Source organism: Grampus griseus (genome assembly GCF_964374135.1).
Source record: "Grampus griseus genome assembly, chromosome: 11".
Taxonomy (NCBI): Eukaryota; Metazoa; Chordata; class Mammalia; order Artiodactyla; family Delphinidae; genus Grampus; species Grampus griseus.
In genome coordinates this window covers 16,830,611-16,858,228 of record NC_139005.1, presented here as the reverse complement: position 1 = coordinate 16,858,228, position 27,618 = coordinate 16,830,611, and the positions used below count along the sequence as shown (strand labels likewise).

Sequence of the window (27,618 nt, the reverse complement as noted above, 5' to 3'; positions counted from 1 at the left end):
TCGAAGATGACGAGAAATGAACATCTAATTTTATTTTTAGAAAACATCCAGAAGCAGCAGTTTTATTCCAGGGGAACGAACACACACCACCAGCGTCTCAGCTCAGAACAGTGGTCCCCTGAAGTTGACGTGGAATGCAAAACAGAAATTTACTTCTATTGGGACTAAACTTATCCAAACAAGAGCGTGAGAGTCCGAAACGGTCAAAGGTGGTCAGGGTTTAGAAATAACGCAGCCTCTGTGTGGAAAAGTCTGTAAGCCGCCATGAGACTGGCTGAGAGGGAGCCCGCCTTAGCCGCCAGAAGGTGACCCTCTCAACTGGGCCGAGGGAGGGCGCGGGCACATTTGAGCCCTTGTCCTTGAAGGGCACTGAGCGAGCCAAGGGGAGGGGTGGGCGGGGCTCGGATTTCCAATCACAATAGAGGAAGCTCAGAGGCGGCCGAGGGGCGGGCCCCGCCTCCTCCTCCCTCCTTGCGGATCCTGCGCTGAAGGAGACGGACGCTGCTGACTTTGTCTTCTCCGTGCGACCCTTACCGCCGTCTCGAGAACTTTCTCTCCCCGGTAGGTTTCTGCTCGGGACCCTGAATCCTGGCTCTCGAGCAGACTGGGTGGGACGTGGAAGGGAATCCTTGTGTAGCAAGACTGGGGGAAGGACCAGGAAGGACATCTGCGCTCCCGGGCCTGTAGCCCTGAGCATCCGGACTCGGGTTGGGGCGGGGGCCGTGCCCTGGGCTAGGGGGCTGGGCGGAGGGGCTGCGACCGAGCCCCGGGCTTTGTCCGCCACGCTTCGGGGCTCGCCACCAGCCCGTGCTCCCCCGGGGGACAGACTTGTTGCATTTGCAGGTAATCCCGGGCCCTGCGTGTCCTTGATGTGTTCATGGCGGCCGCATCACCCGCGGTGCCTGCTGGCGGGAGCCCGGACACGTGCTTGAGGAGCTGGGGGAGGGAGAAGGGGCCAGTTGACCCGTTAGGCTGGCGGATCGTGAGCCTGGGGATTGGCGTCCATTACCACGGGAATGGAGAAATGCCCGGCTTTTCGGGGTTGAGGGTGAAGGACGATCTTGGCCCTGCCCTCTAGCCTCTCCCAGGCTGCGGCACACGCAGCCCTTCCCGGAGCGATGGGCCGGCTCGTTACTGGCCTCTTTTCTTGGTGCTTTATTTGCCAGCTTTGGGTGTTGAGCGTGAGGAAGGCCTAGACTTTTTCGCCCTAGAGACCTTGTCCGGGGAGATCCGTAGTTGCTGCCTCCCCTTGTGACCTGCGCTCTGCTCTGCGGGCGACAAGAGGAAGAGGTGGCCCGTGGGTGGCCTGCACAGCCGCTGCAGCTGGGGCCTGCGGGGATAGGAGGAGGGGAAGAGCCGGCGCTTACTAGTGAAGGTATCGCACGGCAAAACTGGGCTCTTTAAAAGGTTAGTCTGGGGGCTTCCCTGGTGGCGCAGTGGTTGAGAGTCCGCCTGCCGATGCAGGGGACGTGGGTTCGTGCCCCGGTCCGGGAGGATCCCACATGCCGCGGAGCGGCTGGGCCCGTGAACCGTGGCCGCTGAGCCTATTTTAAAAAAAAAAGGTTAGTCTGCAAAGTGGAGCTTTGTTGCTGAACTTAAAGCCCGGGTTCATTTCTAATGATTTATATCCACAGAAGGGGCAGGAGGGTGGGAAGGTAAAGGACCAAACAAGAGGTAATTTTTACCCTGTTTAGCATTCTTTTCCCTTACAAGCCACCACTCTGGTCTTGAGGCAGTCCTGTGTATAACATAAAACATTTTCTTCTAATTTCTTACAACTCCTGTTAGAACCCCTGTTAAGAGGGGGAAAAACAAAATTAAATTGCTTTTTCTCTAGAAAGATCTGAGAGAAAATCTGTACTTCCTCAAGCTTCTACACTGTCATTTCTGAAATTCTCCAAATAGTTCAAAAGGTCTATCTGGACAACTAATCTGTATTTCTATAGCAGTCTTTCTGGAGTTTTGTTTTCCACTGCTTTACTGGATCCTCTGTATACCTAAAGGATCTTAAACAAACCAGCTAGTGAAAATAACATAATAAAGAAAATCTGTGCGTATCTGTTCACCAAGAGAGGCGCATCCTTCTGATTCTGCGTAATATGCAGGACATGTGAATTTCATTGTTAAGGTCATCTATTTGTGGAGACAGTTGTACACCATTGTATATTTCTTTTTTCTCTAGCACCCAGGAGAAAACTGCAAATAGGCTTTGTAAAGGCAAAATAATCTTTGAGTTTAGTCCCTCACGTTTGGGGGAAGACAGTTTTTTGGGAAAAAAATAGCTATAGAATGAAATAGTTGTTAAAGTTATCTCCAAATCAAGTACTTTATTCCAACTTGGAGCCTTACCAACTCTTACTTAACATATACAATTACTAAACTAGGTTTTGTTACTTAGTCCTTTGCAGATGAGAAACAAAAAACGAGAGGGAAACAGGGGTACAGTTTGAAACAGGGACATTGTCCTCTAAGTTAGCAGTTTAGCATTAAAAGTAAAAGGCAAACACAAATACTATATAATGGGTTACAATTATAAATGATACTTAATTCTGAAGAAAGGGCTTTTTTTATGATCTGTACCCTCTTTGTTTAAGAAAGCAGGTTGATACAATAAATTTTGCCTTTTTTAGTTATCCAGAACACTCAGCTGGTGGCACAGATGAAATTGGTGTTACTGTATAAATGTTTTCTAACAGTTTCCATTTTTTTAACTTTTCTTTTTTGGCTTTTTCTTAATGGCTGGAAAGAAACTCACTCAAAGGCTGATATTCTCCTAATGTGACCCCCTGAAGAAAAAATTTAATGAGTACCCACCGTCCAATAAGCTCCCAAGGTGCACTAAAAGGAATTCAGAGTGATATTTTCTGCAGATTTTGCATAAACATTATTCGTGACTATTGTCACTGTATTTAAGCACACATAGTATGTCCAGTACACTGTGACAAATTTTAAGTGAGACTTCAATAGAAGAAGAAAATAGAAGACCCAATTGGTCCCTATCTTCTAAGAGTGATAATAACCACTGGTAGTAGAAATTATATTCATAACTGGCCATTCTTTTAGCCCAAGCTTAAATATGGGTTAATACTGGGCTCTAACTTAAATAGTTACAAATAAATACTTTATAGGGGTCATAGAAACAAATCCACTAATCTAAATATAAATATTATTCATGTTGTTTAGCCAGTAAATGAATGGCCACAAGACAAAATTGTTACAACTTTGTTAAATACTATTAGAAAAGCAAGCACAGGCTGAAGAGACGGACCCAAATTTAACGGGCTTCAAGGAGGTTTTTGTCTTGTTTTTTGTTAATGGGTTAACATGGTTGTTTTTTTTTTTTAAAACATCTTTATTGGAGTATAATTGCTTTACAACATTGTGTTAGTTTCTGTTGTATAACAAAGTGAATCAGCTATATGTATACATATATCCCCATATCGCCTCTCTCTTGCATCTCCCTCCCTTCCTATCCCACCCCTTTAGGTCCTCACAAAGCATCGGAGCTGATCTCCCTGTGCTATGCGGCTGCTTCCCACTAGCTATCTATTTTACATTTGGTAGTGTATATATGTCCATGCCACTCTCTCATTTCGTCCCAGCTTACCCTTCCCCATCCCTGTGTCCATTCTCTACATCTATGTCTTTATTCCTGTCCTGCCCCTAGGTTCTTCAGAATCTGTTTGGTTTTTTTTGTTTGTTTGTTTTGTTTTTAGATTTCCATATATATATGTTAGCATACGGTATTTGTTTTTCTTTCTGACTTAACTTCACTCTGTATGACAGACTCTAGGTCCATCCACCTCACTACAAATAACTCAATTTTGTTTCTTTTTATGGCTAAGTAATATTCCGTTGTATATATGTGCCACATCTTCTTTATCCATTCATCTGTCGATGGACACTTAGGTTGCTTCCATGTCCTGGCTATTGTAAATAGAGCTGCAATGAACATTGTGGTACATGACTCTTTTTGAGTTATGGTTTTCTCAGGGTATATGCCCAGTAGTGGGATTGCTGGGTTGTATGCTATTTTTAGTTTTTTAAGGAACCTCCATACTGTTCCCCATAGTGGCTGTATCAAATTACATTCCCACCAACAGTGCAAGAGGGTTCCCTTTTTTCCACATCCTCTCCAGCATTTATTGTTTGTAGATTTTTTGATGATGGCCATTCTGCCTGGTGTGAGGTGATACCTCATTGTAGTTTTGACTTGCATTTCTCTAATGATTAGTGATGTTGAGCATCCTTTCATGTGTTTGTTGGCAATCTGTATATCTTCTTTGGAGAAATGTCTATTTAGGTCTTCTGCCCATTTTTCGATTGGGTTGTTTGGGGTTTTTTTTTATATTGACCTGCTTGTAAATTTTGGAGATTAATCCTTTGTCAGTTGCTTCATTTGCAAATCTTTTCTCCCATTCTGAGGGTTGTCTTTTCATCTTGTTTATGGTCTCCTTTGCTGTGCAAAACCTTTGAAGTTTCAGTAGGTCCCATTTGTTTATTTTTGTTTTTATTTCCATTTCTCTAGGAGGTGGGTAAAAAAGGATCTTGCTGTGATTTATGTCATAGAGTGTTCTGCCTATGTTTTCCTCTAAGAGTTTTATAGTGTCTGGCCTTACATTTATGTCTTTAATCCATTTTGAGTTTATTTTTGTGTATGTTGTTACAGAGTGTTCTAATTTCATCCTTTTACATGTGGCTGTCCAGTTTTCCCAGCACTGCTTATTGAAGAGGCTATCTCTTCTCCATTGTATATTCTTGCCTCCTTTATCAAAAATAAGGTGACCATATGTGTGTGGGTTTATCTCTGGGCTTTGTATCCTGTTCCATTGATCTATATTACTGTTTTTTTTCCAGTACCTTCCTGTAGCTTTGTAGTATAGTCTGAAGTCCGGGAGCCTGATTCCTCCAGCTCCGTTTTTCTTTCTCAAGATCGCTTTGGCTATTTGGGGTCTTTTGTGTTTCCATACAAAGTGTGAATTTTTTTGTGCTAGCTCTGTGAAAAATGCCATTGGTAGTTTGATAGGGATTGCATTGAATCTGTAGATTGCTTTGGGTAGTAGAGTCATTTTCACAATGTTGATTCTTCCAATCCAAGAACATGGTATGTCTCTCCATCTGTTTGTATCATCTTTAATTTCTTTCATCAGTGTCTTATAGTTTTCTGCATACAGGTCTTTTGTCTCCCTAGGTAGGTTTATTCCTAGGTATTTTATTCTTTTTGTTGCAGTGGTAAATGGGAGTGTTCCCTTAATTTCTCTTTCAGTTTTTTCATCATCAGTGTATAGGAATGCAAGAAATTTCTGTGCATTAATTTTGTATCCTGCTACTTTCCCAAATTCATTGATTAGCTCTAGTAGTTTTCTTGTAGCATCTTTAGGATTCTCTATGTAGAGTATCATGTCATCTGCAAACAGTGACAGCTTTATTTCTTCTTTTCCGATTTGGATTCCTTTTATTTTGTTTTCTTCTCTGATTGCTATGACTAAAACTTCCAAAACTATGTTGAATAATAGTGGTGAGAGTGGACAACCTTGTCTTGTTCCTGATCTTAGAGGAAATGGTTTCAGTTTTTCACCATTGAGAATGATTTTGGCTGTGGGTTTGTCATATATGGCCTTTATTATGTTGAGGTAAGTTCTCTCTATGCCTAGTTTCTTGAGGGTTTTTTATCATAAATGGGTGTTGAATTTTGTTGAAACCTTTTTCTTCGTCTATTGAGATGATCACATGTTTTTTCTCCTTCAATTTGTTAATATGGTTGATCACATTGTTTTTTAAAAATATATTCTGTGCTCTAGAATACCATTATGCTCCTTTTAAAATGTATTTTAGTTCAAACTTGCAATAGTAACATTACAAATTCCCACACAGGTTTCTCATGTGGACACATGTATAATATTTTGATTATTTTCTTTCAGGGCACAATGGCAACTCTTAAGGAAAAACTGATCGCACCAGTTGCAGAAGAAGAGGCAACGGTCCCAAACAATAAGATCACTGTAGTGGGTGTTGGACAAGTTGGTATGGCGTGTGCCATTAGCATTCTGGGAAAGGTACGTACTTTCAAGAACACCATACATACTAATGAGAAACTACTGTATAGCACAGGGAACTCTACTCAGTGCTCTGTGGTGACCTAAATGGGAAGGATATCCAAAAAAGAGGGTATATATGTATACGTATAGCTGATTCACTTTGCTGTACAGCAGAAACTAACACAACATTGTAAAGCAACTATACTCCAATAAAAATTAATTAAAAAACAAAAACAAAACAACACCATATGTGATAGATAATTTCAGCATGTGTATACAGTCTCTTTAGGTATCTGAGAATTTGATTGTATCTTCAAAAGATAAGTTGTAGGCATCCTGATACTTCACCTTTAAACACATTAGCATGTATTTCCTGAGAGAATGACATTCTTCCTATCTGACACAATAGAGTTACTGTGCTCAGGAAATTTAATACTGATAAAATGCTATTATCTAATATATAGTACCCACATTAAACGTTCTCCAACTATCAAAATCCTGCCTTTTCTCCCCTAATCCAAGATCATATTTTTATATACTTGTCATGTCTCTTTCTTCTTCTTTAATCTGGAACGGAGCCATTCTTTGTCTGTCATGTCATTGATATGTTTGTAGAGTCCCCATCGGTTCTGTAGAATGCCCCTCAATTTATGTTGGTCTGATGTTTCCTTGTAATTGGGTTCAGGTTAGGTTTGGGAGGTGGGGTGGTGGCACGTCCTTCACAATGCATCACAATTTTGTCTCATGACTGGTGGTGCCCAAGAGTCCTCTGGTTGAAGTGGTAACTGTCAGATTTCTCCACTGCAAAGGTCCCTTAACCCTCTATAGTTAATAAATAATCTGCACAGTCGCTTTTTGAGGTCATGGAAAGATCCTGTTACTCCCCTCAGACCCCCACCCAGTCATTTTATTTTGAAATGATTTCAAATTTACAGAAAAATTTGCAAGACTATAAAAAAAAATAAAACTTCCATATTCACTTCACCCATGTTTACCAATTCTTAACATATTTGTGTGTGTGTGTGTGTAGGTGTGGGTGCACACACGTGCACACACATGTATGGACTTTTTTCTGAACCATTAGAGAATAAATGCAAATGTGCCCTTCCTTTCCTTCTGTCTGTCAGAGTACATTTCCTCAAGATAGGACATTCTCACATAGTTCAATTATCAACATCAGATTTCACACGGACAACATGCTACGAGCACCCTCTACTCCTCCAGATTATATTTTCCCCAGATACCTCCATAGACTTTTAGTTTGCTTCCTGTATTCTTACTTACCTCGTTGAATTGATCCTTGTTCTTTCTGAAGGCTGTCTTAAATGTTTTTTAGGGGAACCCCTCCCCTAAATGCTGCCTGGCCTTCCGTAGAGCACACTGTCCATTTGTATTGTATGTAAAGACTGCTTGAATAGCTCCTAGCCAATCGTATTTCTATTTACAAAATTTAACTTCTAAAGCAACAAATGCTGAATCTTCACTGAGGAAAAAGTCATCAAAGAAATCAACTAAAATATGTAGTGCACACCAATGAAAGTTTTATTCTTTGGCATTTTTTTCTTGCTAGTTTTCATTGGCTGGGTTGCCCTGATTTAGGAGAGCTGCTTCCCAAATTACAGGAATTTTAAATAATCACAATTTAGTGTTCATCCTTCATACCAGTAAAAATGAAAAGTATTCCAGCTTACCTTTCTTTTAAAATACGTACCATGTTTGAAGTGCTTTGACTAAAATGCTTCATTTTAAACAACAATCTCAAGAAACGGGAACTGTTCATATCCTGTTTCCAGATGAGGTAGCTGTGGCTTCATTACATTAAGTGGCCTGCCTATTGTCACACAGCTGGTAATGGTAGAGCTGTATTTTGAGCCCAGGACTCTGAACGCTTAACCGTAGTGACTCTGCAGTTTCTTTTCATTCTATGCTAGTATTGGGGCAATTAAAGACGTGTATTTTCATTTTAATTGAAGTATAGTTGATTTACAGTGTTGTGTTAGTTTCAAGTGTACAGCAAAGTGATTATTCAGATATATCTTTTTCAGATTCTTTTCCATTATAGGTTATTACAAAGTATTGAGTATAGTTCCCTGTATAATACAGTAGGTCCTTGTTTACCTATTTTATGTATAGTAGTGTGTATATGTTAATCCCAAGCTCCTATTTTATCTCTCCCATCCCCCCAGACATAAATGTATTACTAAAACACTAGCTAAAGATTTTTCATTCCTCCTGCTAATCTCAGAATTTGGATTTTCAGGAAACTATATCTGAGCTGTCATGATTCTATAAGGAGTACCTCGCTGATTGTTTTAAGTGTAAATCTAAAATCCTCTTGGGTGAATAATTTAGTTGAGACTCTCCTCTTTGCAGTTATATAATACTTTGGCCCAATTCTAGTGATCAAGAGAACAGACTGGGCCCCTAACACCAGTAGGAATCTTCCCATTGAGCTGCTGTGAAGGAAGGACTGCCTTGTTGAAAGACCATTTTATTACTCAGAAGTGTTTAAATCTTCTTTTAATGGGGAAGAATTAGAGTCAAAGTTGTTATGACTCTTTGGTAAGGATTATAAACCCCACTGGTTCAATAAGAAAGGGAACTAACAGTGCTATTGTGTCAGGTGTCTGCATGTTACCTTATTCCTCTAGAAAAGTTCTAGGGGATATTGTCATCTCTATATTACTGTTGGAAAAGGACAAACTCAGAAAGATTAAGCCCCTTGATTAAGATCTCAGAGATCCTAAGTGCCGGATCCAGTCTCTGAGTCCATCACCAGTGTGCTTTGCAGAGGACACACACTGCTTTGGCCCAGAAAGTGAACAAAGCTGGGGCACCAGGGACAGAGGTTGAGAAGGCCCACGCCTTAACCGGGCCCGTGGAGGCAGCTGAGGCTCCCGAGTACAACGTCCACCATCACAAAGACACCGGCGTTCTCTGCTGCTCTTGCACACTCTCCCCAGCCTCATTGCCAACATGGAAACCATCGTGAGCTTTTATAAAAATAGCTTCCCTGCTTGGAACTTTCTGATAGTGTAACAGTGCACGTCAGCTACACGCATACATAATACGCAATGAGGCGTCAAGGCTCTTTCCCTGCCTGTCTCTCAGAGCAAGGCGGGGTGCACACCTCCGGGGGGCGCCATTCAGAGGGTCAGGAGCGCCTTTCCGGTGCAGTGTGGTGGTGCTGTCTCTGACTTTTCATCTCTTACCTTCTGCCCTCTTTCTTCAAAACACCAAGCTCATGGCTGCTTAAACCCTTTCAGTACTTGATTTCCCTTCCCCTGGAATGACTGCTCTAGACCATCAGAGTTCACTCCCTCCCATCATTCACGTCACGCTTTTGTGGGCGGGCCTTCCCTGACTGTCCAATACCAAGTAAGCGTCCTTCCCTTCCCTTTAACTTCACCCTGCCTTGCCCTGTTTATAGCACTTCCATTATCAGAGTCATCTTAAACTGTATGCTTCACTCCTGTTCCCTTCCTGGTACATTCCATGAGGGCAAGCACTCTGCCAGATTTGTTCATGACTGTATTCCTCATTCGTAGAATAATGCCTGGCACATTCAGTAGTAAATATGTATTAAATAAATGGATATTCCCGCTATTACGAAGAAACTGCACTTACAGCTGGTCAGATTTTGATCATAGCTTTTCCTTTTTCATGGCTTCTTCTGCCACCCCTACCAATCACAAGCTCTGTGTTTTGGCTGCGAAGATCCCATCATGTTGTCAAGGTCATACAGAGGTTCCATGCAGTTATTCCACCCTTAGCCTCTGTGCAGCTGTTTTTGGTTTGAGTGTCTGTTCTTGATTCAGTCAACTGTAGCCACATTCTTGTGGTACAAACCCAGCATAAGGAGTCTCTTAGAAGGAGCAATGTAATTACATACTGCAAAGTAGTTTTTGCCGTGCAAGACTTGGCCTAAAAGTGAGACTTAATTAGAATTTGGTGTCTGTACAAGAATAGACAGGTTAATGTAACAGACTCAAAGCCCAGAAACAGGACCAAAGAGTATTTAATGAAAAGTGGCAATTCCAGAGCAGAAGAAAAACAAATTATTGAATAAATGGTGTTTGTCCATTTAGCTAATTATTTGGGAAAAGTTATACCTTTTCCTCCCACAAAATATCATGCAAGCTAAACACTTGAATATAAAAATGCAGCCATCAAATATTAAGCCACTGGCAGCAGTAATTTACCAGCTAAGAGGGCCAAGAGGTAGATGATGGCTGTGTCTTGTCCACATGGAGCTTTAGATTAAGAGACAATTTTTGTAGTATGTTAAACAAGGTTCCAGCAGCAATGTTCTTGGCTTCTAACTGATCTCGTTCCTTAATAAGGTACTGCTTTTGCGATGAATCTAACCCTTGATGTATCAAACATTTTAAAGTATATTTGCAGCGTAAGTGGAATATGCATATGGCTGATATACACTATGTGAATGCAGAAGGAGATTTCTTTAAGCCAAAGTGTCAGTACTTAGTCACACATCTTCTATTTGCCTGCCTCCCACTGGGAGGATATTTAGTCCCAGATGCAGCTAAATTCAGCGCTGCAATTATTTTCTCAAAGTGTTGGATCTCTTCCTTCCTTGCCAGCTGACTATGTACTTCGCAGACAGTTCTCTACCCACAGAAACAAAACACAGGATCTGAGATCCTGTGACATCCTTTTCCACTTAAGCCCCAAATTGTTGTGCCCTGTTGACTTTCACAGCACCCATGTGATGCTCCCAAAATAAGAGTGGCATTCCTGGTGCTCAGGACCTTGACGGGACGGTTACTACATGCTCTTGTATGGTTTTAGGGCTTCCAAAACACAAATGAGGGTTTTGCGTGGTCTTGTCAGAGGCTGCAGAGGAACGAAACCATTTTTAAAGTGTTGAAACATGAGTTGAAGTGAAAATGGGTGAACATTAATGCCAGTCTTTGACATACATGGAAATGAGAAAATATTTACCAAGTAACCCCCACCCAGCTCATAAAAGGGTCATTTCAGAAGCTTGCAAGCGAATCACTTGCTTGGAACTAAGAACACATTCAGTCACAGGGAGGCTTGAGTCTCAGGGAAACCCTCACAAGCAGGCCTACTGCGGCTCACTGCTTGAGGCCAGCTGCCGCTGGACTTCTAGAAACGGGACAGTGTTCATTCCTTGGCTCCTGTGGAGAGTGGAACCTGCTTTGTTGGCATCTTAGCCTGGTCAAGTTTTCTTAATGGCTGCCTCACCTCTCTTTGCTTCTCCCTCTGCTGCTCAATGCCTTACTGACCCCTCCAGTTCCACCCTGGATTATTCTATCGTAGCCTTCAAAGTGCTTCCTGAACCCCAGTTACTTAACGCTTTTTTCCCATCAACACCCTTTACCCTTTACCTAGCTGATCTCACTATCCTTCAAAGAGGTATTTGCACTGTTAAGTGTCATATATCATATTAAGCTAATTATTTTGCTAACACCCCGGTTTTTTGCTAAAACCAGTAAAGGCCACGACTCGGGTGATGTTTCAATGGGAAGGATAACTACTTTTTAAGGAGTTTGTAAATTATGAGTTTTCACAAGACAGCCAACTTTAAAAGCTGAAAGGTTATTGAGATGCAATTAGATTGACACCCTCCCCCCTTCATTTTTCTGAGAAGAAAAGGTTGACTTGCTGAAGAATGGACATGATTATTGATTTACGGTTTTTCTTGGGTTGGGTGGCACAGGTGACGGTTGGAATAGAAAACAAGAGAACTCTGAGACTGGGCAAGTTTGGGTTGGTCATGCATCGAGAACTTACTAGCCCTGGACCCCTGTGTCCATGACTCCTTCCTTTCCCCACCAGGATATTCGAGTTGGTCAGAGCCAACCTGAGGATTCCCAGCTTCAACCAGGGCTTCAAAGCCAGCTCTAAAGTGAACTCAACCTCTTGATGGTTTGAAACTAAGTCTGCCCTCTCAAAAACCCCTCCAAACTGGGGGGTGACCTTTGGGATGGACACACTGCCCAAGGCTGTTTCTAGGTCTTTGTCTCTTTTCCACCACCATCCCCCATGAATATGAAAACTTGTGTACCCTGAGGCCACTGTTGAGCCCCGCTGGTTTCATGTCTGCAGATTCTTTTTTTTTTTTTTTACATCTTTATTGGGGTATAATTGCTTTACAATGGTGTGTTAGTTTCTGCTTTATAACAAAGTGAATCAGTTACACATGTACATATGTTCCCGTATCTCTTCCCTCTTGCGTCTCCCTCCCTCCCACCCCTCCAGGCGGTCACAAAGCACCGAGCTGATCTCCCTGTGCTATGCTGCTGCTTCCCACTAGCTATCTACCTTATGTTTGGTAGTGTATATATGTCCATGCCTCTCTCTCGCTTTGTCACAGCTTACCCTTCTCCCGCGCCATATCCTCAAGTCCGTTCTCTAGTAGGTCTGTGTCTTTATTCCTGTCTTACCCCTAAAAACAAAAATAAACAAATGGGACCTAATGAAACTTCAAAGCTTTTGCACAGCAAAGGAAACCATAAACAAGACCAAAAGATAACTCTCAGAATGGGAGAAAATATTTGCAAATGAAGCAACTGACAGAGGATTAATCTCCAAAATTTATAAGCAGCTCATGCAGCTCAATAACAAAAAAACAAACAACCCAATCCAAACATGTCTGCAGATTCTTAAAGCAATTTGTATCATGCTCATCGAATGCCAGTTGGGTACCAGAAGGTGAAATTCTGAAAAATTGGAATCTTAATTATTAATAGTTTGTTATTTAAGACATTTTACCATGAAATTGTTTAAAGAGCACACCTAACTCCATGGTAAAGTTCTTGTCTAGGTTTTTAGACATTGGTTACTTTGCCATTTCAACAGTCTCTGGCTTGTACCGGCAGCTGAGGTATCCTAGAGCGGCTTCCCGTCCTAACAGCTGTTTTTGTGTTTGTAGTCTCTGACTGATGAGCTTGCTCTTGTGGATGTTTTGGAAGATAAACTCAAAGGAGAAATGATGGACCTGCAGCATGGGAGCTTATTCCTTCAGACACCAAAAATCGTGGCAGACAAAGGTAGTCTCATTTCGTGCCCAAAGTGATCAAATAATAAATTGATATCCTCACTCCTTTATAGAAGATCTGTTTTCCCATCCTGGTGAATCTAGTGTTGGTAGTTTCTCCTTTCCTTCTGGGTCCAATTCATCCTCAAAAACAAACATAATTGTTGCCTCTGTAGTCCCTCTCCCACTGCCTTCCACACATTTGGTACATATGACATTTTAGGAAATTGGATCCTAGTGCTTGTTTACACATACCTGAGAACGGGGATGTTTTAGATCTGAAACAAATACTGCACAAGGTAATTTGAGGGCCTTGAAGAAACTAACTAAATTCATATTCTAGCCATCTTTGTCCTGCATTAATGGATTTATGCTGTGACACTGTCACCACAACACAGCTGTGCCTACAGATGTAGAAATGTGGGCCCAAAATAATTCCTAACAATACTACTAATAATAGCTGTTATTCATTGAAGTATTAGCATTTTGGGTATGCTAATGTGAAACTTTGCATATCTCATCTTCACAGCAACCCTATGAGAGATGGATAGTATTACCTCCATTTTATGGAAGAGGAAGCTGATAAAGTATTAGGAACTGAAAAGTCACATAGGGACATGGTTTGAATCATCCATAGCTATTGAGTCTAATGACCACATCAAATCAAAATGTCTATAATTTGGGAAAGGGTGCACTTGCTTGAGGAAAAAATAAAATATTTTCTAGAGAAACTCACTGCTAAAAATGAACAAGCTTCTTGGGCTTCCCTGGTGGCACAGTGGTTGGGAGTCCACCTGCCGATGCGGGGGACACGGGTTTGTGCCCCGGTCCGGGAGGATACCGCGTGCCGCGGAGCGGCTGGGCCCGTGAGCCATGGCCGCTGAGCCTGTGTGTCCGGAGCCTGTGCTCCGCAACGGGAGAGGCCACAGCAGTGAGAGGCCCGCGTACCGCAAAAAAAAAAAAAAATGAATAAGCTTCTTTAAAATATTGAGTGTTAGAAATTAAATTCTAGCCAAGAACACTGGAGTGCCGTCCTTCCCTTCATAGATTGAATTAACATTACAAGTCTGCAGTTACCTTTAAATTGCTTTTTTGTAGGAGGGCTGCCTGTTGAACTTTGGCCTCACTGTGTTTATGCTTTGTATTATTACTGACAGTATAATCTTCTCTAAAGCCAATAGCATTTTGCATTTGTTAGCCAGAAACATAATTTAGGGCCATGCTTACTTCCCGGGTCCATTTCCTGAGCCAGTGTTACGGTTGGAATGTTTCCACATCACTCAAGGAGGAAGAAGCCACAGAACATTGGTGTTGCAACTCAACACCTTATACAGAAAATGTAATTCTCACGTACGTTCTGGGAGCTTATGTATAGATTCCTAGAGCATATTATACAACATGTTTTGATGAAGAGTTGTATGTAAAGTACTTTTTTCCCTCTCCTTCAAGATTACTCTGTGACCGCCAATTCCAAGATCGTGGTGGTAACTGCAGGAGTTCGCCAGCAAGAGGGAGAAAGTCGTCTGAATCTGGTGCAGAGGAATGTTAATGTCTTCAAGTTTATCATTCCTCAGATCGTCAAGTACAGTCCTGACTGCATCATAATTGTGGTTTCTAACCCAGGTATTACTATAATGCCTTAAGGTTCAGTTCTGTTAAATTCAACATTTTGGATTTTTTTTTTTTTAACTTAAAGTCTGTTCTGGCGTCTGCTGGCAGGAACAATTCACGTGTCTTCTGTTTTTGGCCACAAAAGAGTGGTGTTTGCAAAACCAATGACACCGTCCCAGGCCACATGCTTAAGAATGTGAGAAGAGTTTTATATAAAGCAATTTCATCTGCTTGTTTTATCTGGCTTTTAAACTTTTCTATCAAGATTATCCTGGGATGCATAATGAAGCATTTGAATGTGACTCCAATTTGGGTGAAATATTTTAGCATATTTGACCTTCTGTTTTCCAGAAAATGCTTTTTAGTCTTCTTATTTATTTCTAAAATTCTTGAAAATTGAGTTGATTGAATTTGAAGAGTTTAAGAAAGCCATTAATTAGTCTCGGTTTAAAGATAGAAATAGACTGTATTGATGGACAAATACATGCTTAACATCAAATGTTGTAACTTGAAAACTTCTGGTTAGAAAGAATTGCATTTTTTCAACCCAAACAGTCAAAATTCACTCTCTGTTTCACACTTCTTTTGCCTACACTTTGCCATCAAGCTTACTATTTACTGGTGAGCACAGCAGATACAGTGATAAAATGGTAAAGCTACTAATTATCTCTGACTCTTCACATTGAGAAAAATTGTGAATAAGAGCCAAGAAAATCCTTATAATTTATGGGGGGTTTGTTGTTGTTTGTTTGCTTGTTTTAGCCGCACCGTGTGGCTGATGGGATCTTGGTCCCAGACCAGGGATTGAACCCCAGCCCTCAGCAATGAAAACACAGAGTCCTAACCATTGGACCGCCATGGAATTCCCTAATTTATGGGATATTGAGAGCTGGGAGCCAGCAAGACCAGATATTATTTTAGTATTATTCTCTGTAATCCTGGATTAAGAGTTTCCTAAATAGTTCAACCTTGCCTGTAAAACTTCTCATAAATGGAGGGTGGCGGATAGATGTGGAACATGAATGACAAACAGGAGACACAGATGAACTTGTGCCACATCCTGTGCTTAAGGCAGACAGTACTAGCTGGTTATACAGCTTTTCCAGGTATAGCTTCAAAGTCTTAACCCTCCAGGGAGTCACTCCTACTGAGTCAAAGTTGCCAAGGAAGAGTTTATAATATCCAGGCCAAAATGACCTTAACATATCTCAGCCGGTGTCTATATGTGAGAGTGGAGGTGGAGACTTGCCATCCTTGTAAGTGCTGTGATCCCCTCTAGCCCAGCAGGTTTTAGCTTTGCAGTCTCTGTGCCACACAAGAATAAAGGCTGTGTCATAGAATTCCTTTCAATAAATAGTAGAAAATGTTAATACCCTGTATTATCACAGCTGTTTACTGAATAGTATCTTGTTCCCAGGGAAATTTATAGCAGCATGCCTTGGTAGTTTAGTAACTGATAGCTTTTGGTTTCTGATGACAGTTGTTATAATCATGGAATGTTAGCATTGGAAGAAACTTAAGTGATGAACTAACTCAACCCTTTTTCTTTCCATATATAGTAAATTAGTCTGCAAGACTCTTATTATTCTTGTTTCAAGTAATAATGTAAATAAAAACCGCAATATTGCATTTCCCATGTTTTACAATCTCTCTTACTATAACACTTAAGTTTTTTCCCTGTCTTTCTAACTCCCATTATCTCTCATAATGAAAAGTCAAGTATTTACATCTTTCTGGCCACGTCTTATTTGGAGGATGGGGCAGTGTGAAAGGAGTAAACCAGGGAACCCATTAATTGACATAGCAGTTGAAATCAGTTTTGATGTACTTACATATATTATTTTTTAAATTGTTAGTGGACATTCTCACATATGTTACCTGGAAACTAAGTGGATTACCCAAACACCGTGTGATTGGAAGTGGATGTAATCTGGATTCTGCTAGATTTCGCTATCTTATGGCTGAAAAACTTGGCATTCATCCCAGCAGCTGCCACGGATGGATTTTGGGAGAACATGGCGACTCAAGTGGTAAAAAAAAAAGGACAATATTTACTGTGTACTTAATGTGGTGTTCTTGCCATTCTGACTGTTTTGTTTGTTTCTACGTTATATTTTCACGTACTTCACATTACTAGTAAGTAATTGTGGGAGGTTACTTTGATACTGACTAGGTAAATATCTGATTCCTCATCAACTTTTTGCCTTCTAAGTTTAGTATCCACTTATGATTCTTGCCTAAATAAATTATGATGGTTGTCAAACATGATATTCTAATTCCATCATTTCATCTTAAACATTGAATTTTATACATTGAATAGGCTTATGGTGTAAAACTGTCATAATCCAAAACATAATGATAATCTTTGTTTTACTAAATTCAGTTTTGCCCAATATGCAAGGGGCTATTTTCTCCCTCAAAGGTTAAGGTGTAAATTTTCCTTTGAATTTAGTGAGAGTTAGTACTGTGATTTTGGTAGAGTTTACTTTGGTACTGAAAGAATTTGGTCTTAAAATTATTGCATTGGTGCTTTCTTATATGATGATGCTGACTTTTTTTTTTCTGACACATTGTACCACTTCATTCAAGAGTTTCTCATGTCCAACGATTTTCCTGAATTTATATGCTATATAAAGTAGTACAATGTCTGGTGTACAGTAAAAACTCAGTGCTAGTTATCACAGTTGCTAGAAACACAGATCTGGAAGTGACCTTACATGTTGAAGATCCTTTAGCTGGCTAGTGGCATAACTGTAGCTAGAATCATGTCTTCTGATTCCTGTCCAATGTTTTATTTACTCATTACTGTGTCATTTTTTCCAAAACATCTCCCCCCCCATTTCCGTATTGATCTATACTGTGTACATAAAATGAAAGAGAATTAAACTATGCTCACTTAGGCATGATTATGTAGATTTCATAGTCTTCAACAAAAACCAGGAAAATGCTGTAGTTTTCTCAGCAGTTACCCTGAATTAGCAAACGTTGTGGACTGAAACATGGTCTTGTTTGGCCATGGGCAGCTTTGCCCTTCACAGTTGGTTCTGGCCTTTACCCCAGGGCTCTGCTCTTATTTTCTGAATCTAAGTGTTTTCCTTCAAAGGTTCCTAAGGAACACATACTTATTTTTCAAGGTCCGGTTCAAACACATATTTTTTGTAGTGCTTTCTGACATTTGATTTTCCCCTACATTAAGTAGACCCTTATTTATGTTTTATTACACTTTCTTCATCCCTCCGTAAGAACATATCCCATTGCTTTAGTGTCCTTTACTAACTGTTTCTCCTAGTAAATTCTCAACTTGTCCATGGTACAGAGCGTATTTTAATCCATCTTTATATGCCTTTTGGCTGGGCAAGAGGTGTTCAGAATAGGTAACGGGGTGTTTTGGTGCGTCAAAGCCTCCAAAAGATATAGTCAATGATAACACCTTTGTCTGCTCTGCCTTTGGGGGCATTCTTGGAAGGAAATATTTGGTGCAGTTAAGACCAGAGCAATTCATTGTGGTTACATGGAGTTTCTTTCCAGAAATGGACTGAACTTAGAGCATGATAAGAGAAAATTAGACGATACTTGGGTTTTTTCCAAGAATTCTTTTGTTTTTTACTTCACTCTAGGAATAAAGGAGGCTTATATTTGAAAAATACGTAGGCAAAAAGTTAAGAATTCCTCAAACCCAAAGTTGAGAATAGTCCCAAACTAGAATCCCTTAGGAGTTCACAAACCTAGGGAAAGGCAAGAATTTCATAATGTCTGTAAGCTTTACCCAGCAATTCTGTTTGCGCCAAAATGGTTGAAAGTTAAAAGGTCAGATTTGAGGGCAAATGTCAGCCTTTGCAGGGAAGTATATTGGAGTCAGTTGTCACTGGAGCAGTAAGTGGGTAACTTGCAACGGGGGTGAAATCTGAACTAAGAGAAGAAAAGATTTTTTAAAAATAAGGTCAGAGATAGATAAAATGTTTGTGTATTTATTTTTTCCCCCACAGTGGCTGTGTGGAGTGGGGTGAATGTGGCAGGTGTTTCTCTCCAGGAACTGAATCCAGAAATGGGAACGGACGATGATAGTGAAAATTGGAAGGAAGTGCACAAGATGGTGGTTGAAAGGTACGTAGGAGGGAGCTTGATTTAAGACAATTAGTATCATGTTAGACAAAATTGTGAACGCTTCCCATGGCTGCCTGTTCAGATAAACTTAAAAGTTTTTTGTTTGTTTGTTTTTTGTTCTTGCTTTTTTTCCTGTTTTTCTTTTTTTTAATTACTCTTTGTTTTGGGGGGGGTGGTTTTTTCTTTTTATTATTTTTTCTTTCTATTTTTTCTGTTATATTTTTCTTTCTATTTTTTCTTATCTTTTAGATAAACTCAATATATAATAGTAACTGTGCAGCTATTATCTTCTGAAACAGGCAAGACTCACTTATACTGGTCAAATTTGCTATGCTGGTCCCCCTAGGGAAAGCAAATATTTTTCTAGAGAAATTCTATTGTAGAAGTAACAGGAGTGGGACATGGAATTAACAAGTGAGAAAGGCTTTCAAAATACCTACTGTTGACACATAAGGTTGGCTTATTTAGAAAAGTAAACCTAGACACTATTAGTGTCATAATTGCGTTAAATAATACTTACTGACTGATTGCTGATAGTGTTTAAGCTGTGCTGTATTTATCTTTCCACACCCAACCAAGGATGTCCTCCTCTCCCTCTTTGAAACTGCCTTTTGTTACTAACTGTCTTCTCTTTCTATGACCTTCATGTTCATCCTAAGTAGTAAGGTGTCATTTTGGACCAGAGTAAAGAATGTGGGCTTAGACTGAAATTCTAGCACTGACACTAACTAACTGTTTAGTCTTGGGAAGCCATTTAACCCTTAAGCTGAATCTCAGTTTTCTCCTCTGTAAAGTCATAAGGTATTTAAGTTATTGTAAAAATTGAGTTAAATCACACATACTTATCATTGATAAGCGTTCAAGAAACATTAGCTTCTATTTTCAGAGAATTGTTGTTATAAGACTAACTGATATCTCAAATAAGGAATCATTTTGTTTAGTTCAACTTTATTTTATTTTTGGCTGTGTTGGGTCTTTGTTGCTGTGCGCAGGCTTTCTCTGGTTGCGGCGATCGGGGGCTACTCTTTTTTTTTTTTACTATTCTTTTTTTTTTGCGGTACGCGGGCCTCTCACTGTTGTGGCCTCTCCCATTGAGGAGCACAGGCTCCGGACACGCAGGCTCAGCGGCCATGGCTCACGGGCCTAGCCGCTCCGCGGCATATGGGATCTTTCCAGACCGGGGCACGAACCCGTGTCCCCTGCATCGGCAGGCGGACTCTCAACCACTGCGCCACCAGGGAAGCCCCGGGGGCTACTCTTCGTTGCGGTGTGCAGACTTCTCACTGTGGTGGCTTCTCTTGTTGCGGAGCTCGGGCTCTAGGCTCGCGGGCTTCAGTAGCTGTGGCTTGTGCGCTGTAGAGTGCAGGCTCAGTAGTTGCAGCACACAGGCTTAGTTGCTCCGCGGCATATGGGATCTTCCTGGACCAGGGCTTGAACCCATGTCCCCTGCATTGGCAAGTGGATTCTTAACCACTGCGCCACCAGGGAAGTCCAACCCTTTATTTTATAAACGAGAAAACTAGGGCTCACCCAGGTAATATAACTTGCCCAAGTTCTTTTAATCGGTGATAGATTGCATTAAATCCCAATTTTTTAATACCCAGTTAACTCCTCCTACCTAATTCTCAAGTGCAAGTGCCTTTGTGGGTTTCAAAGGGTATAATTTGTGCTCAGAAAGTTGCCGGGCAAGGTGTTGCCAATACTTTTCTCTTAAGTTAGTTGGTCATGGTATTTTAGGTGACAATGGTTAGTGGCCTCAAATGGACCTGAAAATCAAAGTATATTTTGTCCTTTGAATGTGAAGGTTCTTTTACTTTCATTGTTCCCTGATTTCATTAATATCTTTGGAAATATTGATGTTTATGAATAAGAAGATTGGTTGGAAAATGTACATTTTACCTCTGTGACTTTATAGTCATTTATACAATAAACTACTTAAATTTGTCAAAGCATTTACATAGCACCTACCATGAAGTTTTAAAATTTTAAACATTTTACATATATATTAACCCATTTAACAAACTTATGAAGTAGATACCATTGTTATCCTTATTTTACAGAAGCAGACACTGAGACAGGTAGATTAAATAATTTACTCAAGATTACACAGTTAAGAGACAGCAGGAGTCAAACCCAAAGAGTCTGGTGTCAATTATCTCTTTTATGAATTTTTTTTTTCCTTAGTGCCTATGAAGTCATCAAGCTAAAAGGATACACCAACTGGGCTATTGGATTAAGTGTGGCTGATCTTATTGAATCTATGTTGAAAAATCTATCCAGGATTCACCCAGTGTCAACAATGGTGAAGGTAAACTGTTATAAAATATTATGATTTCTAGTCGAGTATTCTATATGTAGATTCATTTTAAGAAGGATGAGATAATGTCTCAGTCCACAGTTATTTTTTCATCTCAAAGTTTTATGGAAACCTTTCTCCTTTCCGACAGAAGTTTAGGACAATAAGAGCAAAAATTTATACAGACATTGAATGCATTTTTACATTTCTCCCTTGTATGATGTGGCAAATTAAATATTAACTCTGAATCTTATTCAGCATATTCTCAGATGATCATCTGAATAAGTTTAATAGTTTCATTTCAAGTTGGTATATTAAACTATAGATTGGCTTTGATGTATGTAGCATTCGATACCTTAACAAATTTAGTTTAATTCAAAAGCTATGGAACAGTTAAGTAGAAATTGATTATTTTTAAATAAAATTAAAATTGTATTAAAACATTGTCTAAGATAGTGGACTTATTTTCTACAAGTCAACAGCAGGGGTGAAAATGTAAGGGGGGAACTGCAGTAGATTCAAAGAAACTAAGAGGTAAATATAGAACTGTTGGGGGGGTAGAACACAAGTGTCAGATGTTTTGGGGGTTTTGTTGTTGTTTTGGGGGTGTTTTTGATACTATGGCAAAAAAATTAAAAGCAAGTATGGCAAGAATTGGATAATTGCTGAGTCTTAGAGTGCATATATATAGGAGTTTGTTTATTCCCTACACTTTGGTGTATATACAAAAACTTTCGAAGTTAATTTAAAAAAATATTAAACTGACTTGATTAATATACTAAAATAATTTAATTAATTATGTAGTTAAATTGACCCTCTGAGTAATTGACTTAATACAAACCGGTAAAGTGTTTTGGGAATTGTATGATTTTTTTTCAGCAACTCTTGGGTGTTGCGAGAATCTTGCCTTTGAGTGGCATCCAGCTACTTTCCTGGACCTTGTAGGTTGGCTACTACCTGAAATTCTCTCCTTAACTAAAGAATTTTAAGAAACTTAAAATTTCATGAAAAGAAGCCCAGTGAGAACCACATTTGAATGTGATTTGAATTTGAAGACATAATCAAATTTTATTAAAGTGTATTGAAGCAGAGAGGTATCAGTAAGTTCAATAAAGTACATAAAATTCTAGTTTTATCATAGTGTGTATTTGTATATTCTATGTATAAAATCTAATTAGAAACACAAGTATTAGGGATATATAGGCCTGTAAGTGATAAAAACTAAAGAATGAGTTTATGCTTATCAAATTTCCTGCAGTTCTTCCTGTTCGAACTCAGTACCTGTGATCATTCTTACCTGTGGTTTCATTTCCTCATCTCATTGCTTTTCTTGTTGTGGCAGGGGATGTATGGCATTGAGAATGAAGTCTTCTTGAGCCTTCCGTGTATCCTGAATGCTCGGGGGTTAACCAGTGTTATCAGCCAGAAGCTGAAGGATGATGAGGTTGCGCAACTCAAGAAAAGTGCAGACACCCTCTGGGACATCCAGAAGGACCTAAAGGACCTGTGACTTGTGGCTGCTAGGCTGTAGAAACTTAAAACTACAGTGTGATTAACCACGAACCTTTAGTTTTCATCCCTGTACATGGAGCACAGTCTGCTCTTATCTTCCAAAGTATGTGAATCTGGGCTCCCAGAATCAAAGCCCAAGCTTGGTTTAATGCTTGCAAGATGAGTCCTTGAACAAATAAAATTAACTATCGTAGTGTGCTTCTGTCTCTGGAATTCCTTCTTTAATGGTTTCTGAAAGATTTCAGTCTGTTTTTTCAAATAATTCTTCCCCCCCCACATCATAAATTTCCCTAAATTCTATCATCTACATTCCATCATCTTCTTTTGCCAAACAGCACTACAATTCTTTGTCACAACATGTACTATGATTTTGTTGTTGTCCTGGGAATGTGGTTACCATTTCTTTTTGAGGACTTTATTTTTTGGGGAGCAGGTTTAGTTTCACAGCCAAATTGAGAGGAAGATACAGAGATTTCCCATAACACTTGCTTCCATACATGCATAGTCTCCCGTTACCGACATCACTCACTGGAGTGGTATGTTTGTTACAGTCAGTGAACCAGCATTGACACGACATCATCCAAAGCCCGTCATCTGCTTTACAGTTCACTCTTGGTGTTGTGCATTCTATGGGCTTGTGCATTCTATGGGCCTTACCATTTTAAGGTTACCACCACTGAAGAAAGAACTAGAACCAATGGATGACATTTACAAGGAAGTCCATTTTATTTCTCTAAAAGGAAGAACCTCTAAAACAGCTTACTAAAGTAGGGATTAACTTTGTTAGAGTTGGTTCTGTTTGATAATGAAGAAAAACGAAAGTTTGGACTGAATTATCCAGATCCAGGCTACTGGGAGACAGCATAATGGGGGGTTAAGAGGGGGACTTATAGCCGACTTACTTTAACAAAGAGTTTCTACTTTACATGTAATATCTGAGGGTCAGTTTTTTAGGTAGTGTTAAAAACATGGACTTTGTTATCACGTAAACCTGGGTTTCATTGATTAACTGCAATTTGGGGCAAGTTACGTACTTAACCACTCCTAAGCCTCAATTTTCTTAACCTATGAAGTAGTGGTAATAATGGCACCTCTTCAATATGGTGTATGAATTAAATGAGAAAATGTAAAACTCAGCACAATGCTTGGTTCTGATAGTAAGCAAGTAGTGCTTACTGTTCTAAGTGATTTACATAAATATTAACTCATCTAAGTCATCCTAACTATAAGGAAGTGTTTCTCCACCTTGGCAGTATTATTTGGGGCTGGAATATTCTGTACTGTGGGGACTGCATGGTGCATCATGGGATGTTTGGTAGCATCCCTAACATCTACCCACTAGATGCCTGTCACACCCCTCTCCCCAGTTGTGTCAACCCCAAAATGCGTCCTGGGGAGCAAAATCACCCCTGGTTGAGAATCACTGCTCTAAAGTATTTGACTCCTCACTTTACAGATGAAACTGAAACACACAGAGGTCACACAGCTACTAAGTAGCAGACTTGGGGTTCAACCCAAGCACTGTAGCTCCTTAACCTGCGCTCTGAAGCACAGTGTGCTGCTATTGCTGTAAATATTAGTTATCGTTAAATTTCTGTATCTTTAGCATTTATAAAATAATATCAAAATCATTCTCATTTAATGCTCCAGCATATTATGAGGATATTATTATTGTATTACAGAAAGGCAGACTAAACCAGAGGTCATAAATATGTTTCTCAGGTCACATTTCCAAAATGACTCAATCTTACCTACTGCACAGCACAGAGAACTATACTCAATATTTTGTAATATCCTATAAGGGAAAGAATCTGAAAAAGAATATATATCTGAATCACTGGTGCTCGATATTGGGTTGGCCAAAAAGTTTGTTCGGGTTTTTCCATAAGATCTTATGGAAAACCCAAACGAAGTTTTTGGCCAACCCAATACATGAAACTAACAATATTGTAAATCAACTATACGTCAATTTAAAAATATGAAAATCTTTTGGGATGATAATCATACATCTAGCTAGATGTAAGGAGAAAGGTTATTTTAATTTATGTCTGTAATTCATTGTTCTAATTTATTTGTGAATACTGAATTTACAACAAGCCAGTGATTTCCAAGCTTGAATTTCATAGACCAGTTTAAAAGTTTTTAAACTTTGTCAGGGATAGGGAATGAGTCCTTGTGTGGAAAGAGATAGGGGGCCTCAGCATAGCCTTGCCATCTTTTAATATTGCCAAATAAAGACATGGAGGGAAAAAGAACGTATATTCTTACCATTATACAGAAGAACAGATTTTTTTTTTTTTTTTTTTGCGGTACGCAGGCCTCTCACTGTTGTGGCCTCTCCCGTTGCGGAGCACAGGCTCCGGACGTGCAGGCTCAGCGGCCATGGCTCACGGGCCCAGCCGCTCCGCGGCATGTGGGATCTTCCCGGACCGGGGCACGAACCCGTGTCCCCTGCATCGGCAGGCGGACTCTCAACCACTGCGCCACCAGGGAAGCCCAGAAGAACAGATATTTTAATGCCAAAAGAAGGAGAATACCATAATGTCAAATTTATCATCCGTCCTGGACCAAGAGCAGAAAAGCAAAACCCTTGTCTGGAAGAGCCAAGAGCTGGAAGAAGTCTGGGCTCTTGGTTTTCATGGAGCTGCTCTACCAGCTACACAGACTGCCTACGTTCAAGCTGCTTTTGCCTTAGGAGGAAATAAACGCCTATTGATGTTATTATGGGTATGTGTCTCAGCAGCCCAATTTAGTAACATATTCTGTAAGACTTTATGGGGAAAACCATAAGGCAAAACACCTGTTAGCAAATAACTTTTCATCTAATCAAGGAGACAGACATGAATGATAAATTGCAAAATAAGGTGCTGTGAAATCACCTTAGAAAAAAACCCCTGAGTCTTCACATACTCAGTTGCGGCACTGCAGTTGTCTTTTTGTTCTCTGGGGAAACATGAAAAATGGAACGCTAAGATTCCCTAGGAATAGAGGAGATGACCGGTAACACCTAACTAGTTAATTCATGGGTTCAGGTATTCCATAGATCAGTATCCAAAATACAACACTCATGGACTGTTTGGGACTGACATAGATCGTTTATCCATAAAGCTAATTTTGTCTCATATAATTTTAACATTGGAAATGACCTTGGCTCAAGCTATTCTGCAGAAGAGCCACTAAGTGCTAATCTGATTTACCTAAATGCAACCAAGCTAGTTTATAGAGCTGATCTATTGGTTAGTAGTCCTTCAAATTAGCTAAAACAAAACAAAAAGGAGGGAGGATTTATTGATGCACCTAACTGAAAAGCCTAGAAGTGGAAATGACATTAAGCAAGATTGTATTCAGGAACAAAAAAAATGTTACCAGAATTATCAAGATTTTCTCCAACTCTCTAACTTTTCTCTCCTTAGTATATTTATTTGATTTTCAGGTTCTGTGTGGTGGTAAAACTCCAGTCTCACATCCTCTCATACTCAGGTCTAGTAGAAAACTACCTACTGCTTTCCTAGAAACTCCAGAAAATATCTCATTGCATCCTATGGGCTCTCACTGAGTTAAAGGCATATCCATGGACAATGTAATATGGCAGATACAAGAGAACCGTAAACATCAACCACTTTCCTTTATACTAGAAGAAATTTAAACTTGAAATGGAAAACCTATCTCATTTCACATATCACACTAATGATAAAGGATTTAAAATACCTTGAATAAATTAAAGTAAAATGAAGTAAAATCTTACATGAAGAAAATTACAAAACGACTAATGATAAATCATAATAAAATAATTTTATATATTATGAAATTTACTAACTAAAGCATTTATATACAGAGATATTTTAATTTCTGGGTGGGAAAACAATATCATAAAGATATACATCCTTCCCAATATAAAATTACTTGAATTCCAAGCAGAATCCGAATGAATTGATGCTTTTGTTTTTGACTGTTTTGGTGGTGGTGGATTTATCCAAGTGCAATGGAATCAGATATTTAAAGTATGATAGTAATATGGTCGTAGTTTTATATTTAAATGCTCACTCTAACTGCTGCATGGAAAATGGACTATTTGTGTCTGTGGCAGGAAGGAGAGCTAAGGAAATGTGGGGAGTCTAGTTAGGAGGAGTAAGGAGGCTACGGCAGTTAAAGGGTTACAGCTGAGGGCGACCTGGACCATGGTGGTGGCAGAGGCAGAGGAGAGAAATAGACTCCTTTGAGATATAGTTAAGAGAAAAATAAGTGATAGGACTCAGGGCTTAAACTATGAACATTTCCAGATGCAGAATGAAAAATATGGAAGTATTACTACGGACCCTGACACGAGATAGTGATTTCTAGTAGGGAGTGACATGAAACAGACAGATTGCTAGGAAGTATTAGAGAAAGCTTCAAGAAACCCCGGACATCTCAAAAAGATTCAGAAATGATGAGAAGGAAGACTTTGCTCTCATGCACATCTAGCTAAAAGCTTTCAGCAGCTCCTTGCAAAGAAGAAACTAGAAGTTAGCATCGGAATTTTCATTTGTATTTTGCTGCATAGATTACACTTAAGTGTTTAAATATTGTTCCTGTTACAAATGGCATAATGTGAATTCAGTCATGCTTACCTAACCCTATGTCTTCATAAAATCCTAAATAATGAAATCCTCCAGAAACTGATATGCATTAAATATCTCAACCAGGTGAATGCTACCTGAATTGCACTTAAGCTTCTGCTATCCAGAGTAAGGAAACTAGGTGAGCAGTATTTCTCATAGAGTTTTATTTTACCAGGTCCAATTTCTGTATGCTGTATTGACTCCAGAGAAGTAATTATTTGCCCCAGAGGAAGTATGGGAAGCCCACCAGGGAAGCCTTAAAGCTACTCTTTTTAAAATAAAGCCAGGGAAGAGAGCACAGCAAAACAAAATCGCTATTCCAAAAACAAGTTCTGGGTGTCTGAGCAAGACTCCATTTATGCTGCCACTAAAATAATCTCAATGGTCAAGGTTGGATAGGACAGATTCCCTGGTTCACCTAAATACCCAGAG

The 27,618-nt window shown here is 39.8% G+C and overlaps 1 protein-coding gene across 1 annotated transcript; it reads left to right on the top strand.

Moving 5' to 3' along the window:
- The first annotated feature begins 426 nt into the window (after nt 1-426).
- Nucleotides 427-22,783, top strand: LDHB (lactate dehydrogenase B). Its single transcript, XM_082665006.1, has 8 exons — nt 427-561; nt 5,922-6,056; nt 12,958-13,075; nt 14,512-14,685; nt 16,530-16,703; nt 18,660-18,777; nt 20,962-21,085; nt 22,416-22,783. Exons 2-8 carry the CDS (start codon nt 5,928-5,930, stop codon nt 22,581-22,583), a joined length of 1,005 nt encoding a protein of 334 aa, XP_082521132.1. The 5' UTR covers nt 427-561; nt 5,922-5,927; the 3' UTR covers nt 22,584-22,783.
- Nucleotides 22,784-27,618: the final 4,835 nt, after the last annotated feature.

Bases quoted from the DNA above. Each gene is read 5' to 3' on its own strand.
- LDHB (XM_082665006.1), top strand. From the start codon at position 5,928: ATGGCAACTCTTAAGGAAAAACTGATCGCACCAGTTGCAGAAGAAGAG. The intron at 6,057-12,957 runs GTACGTACTTTC...TTGTGTTTGTAG, and splicing joins CCATTAGCATTCTGGGAAAG to TCTCTGACTGATGAGCTTGC. The intron at 13,076-14,511 runs GTAGTCTCATTT...CTCTCCTTCAAG, and splicing joins AAAAATCGTGGCAGACAAAG to ATTACTCTGTGACCGCCAAT.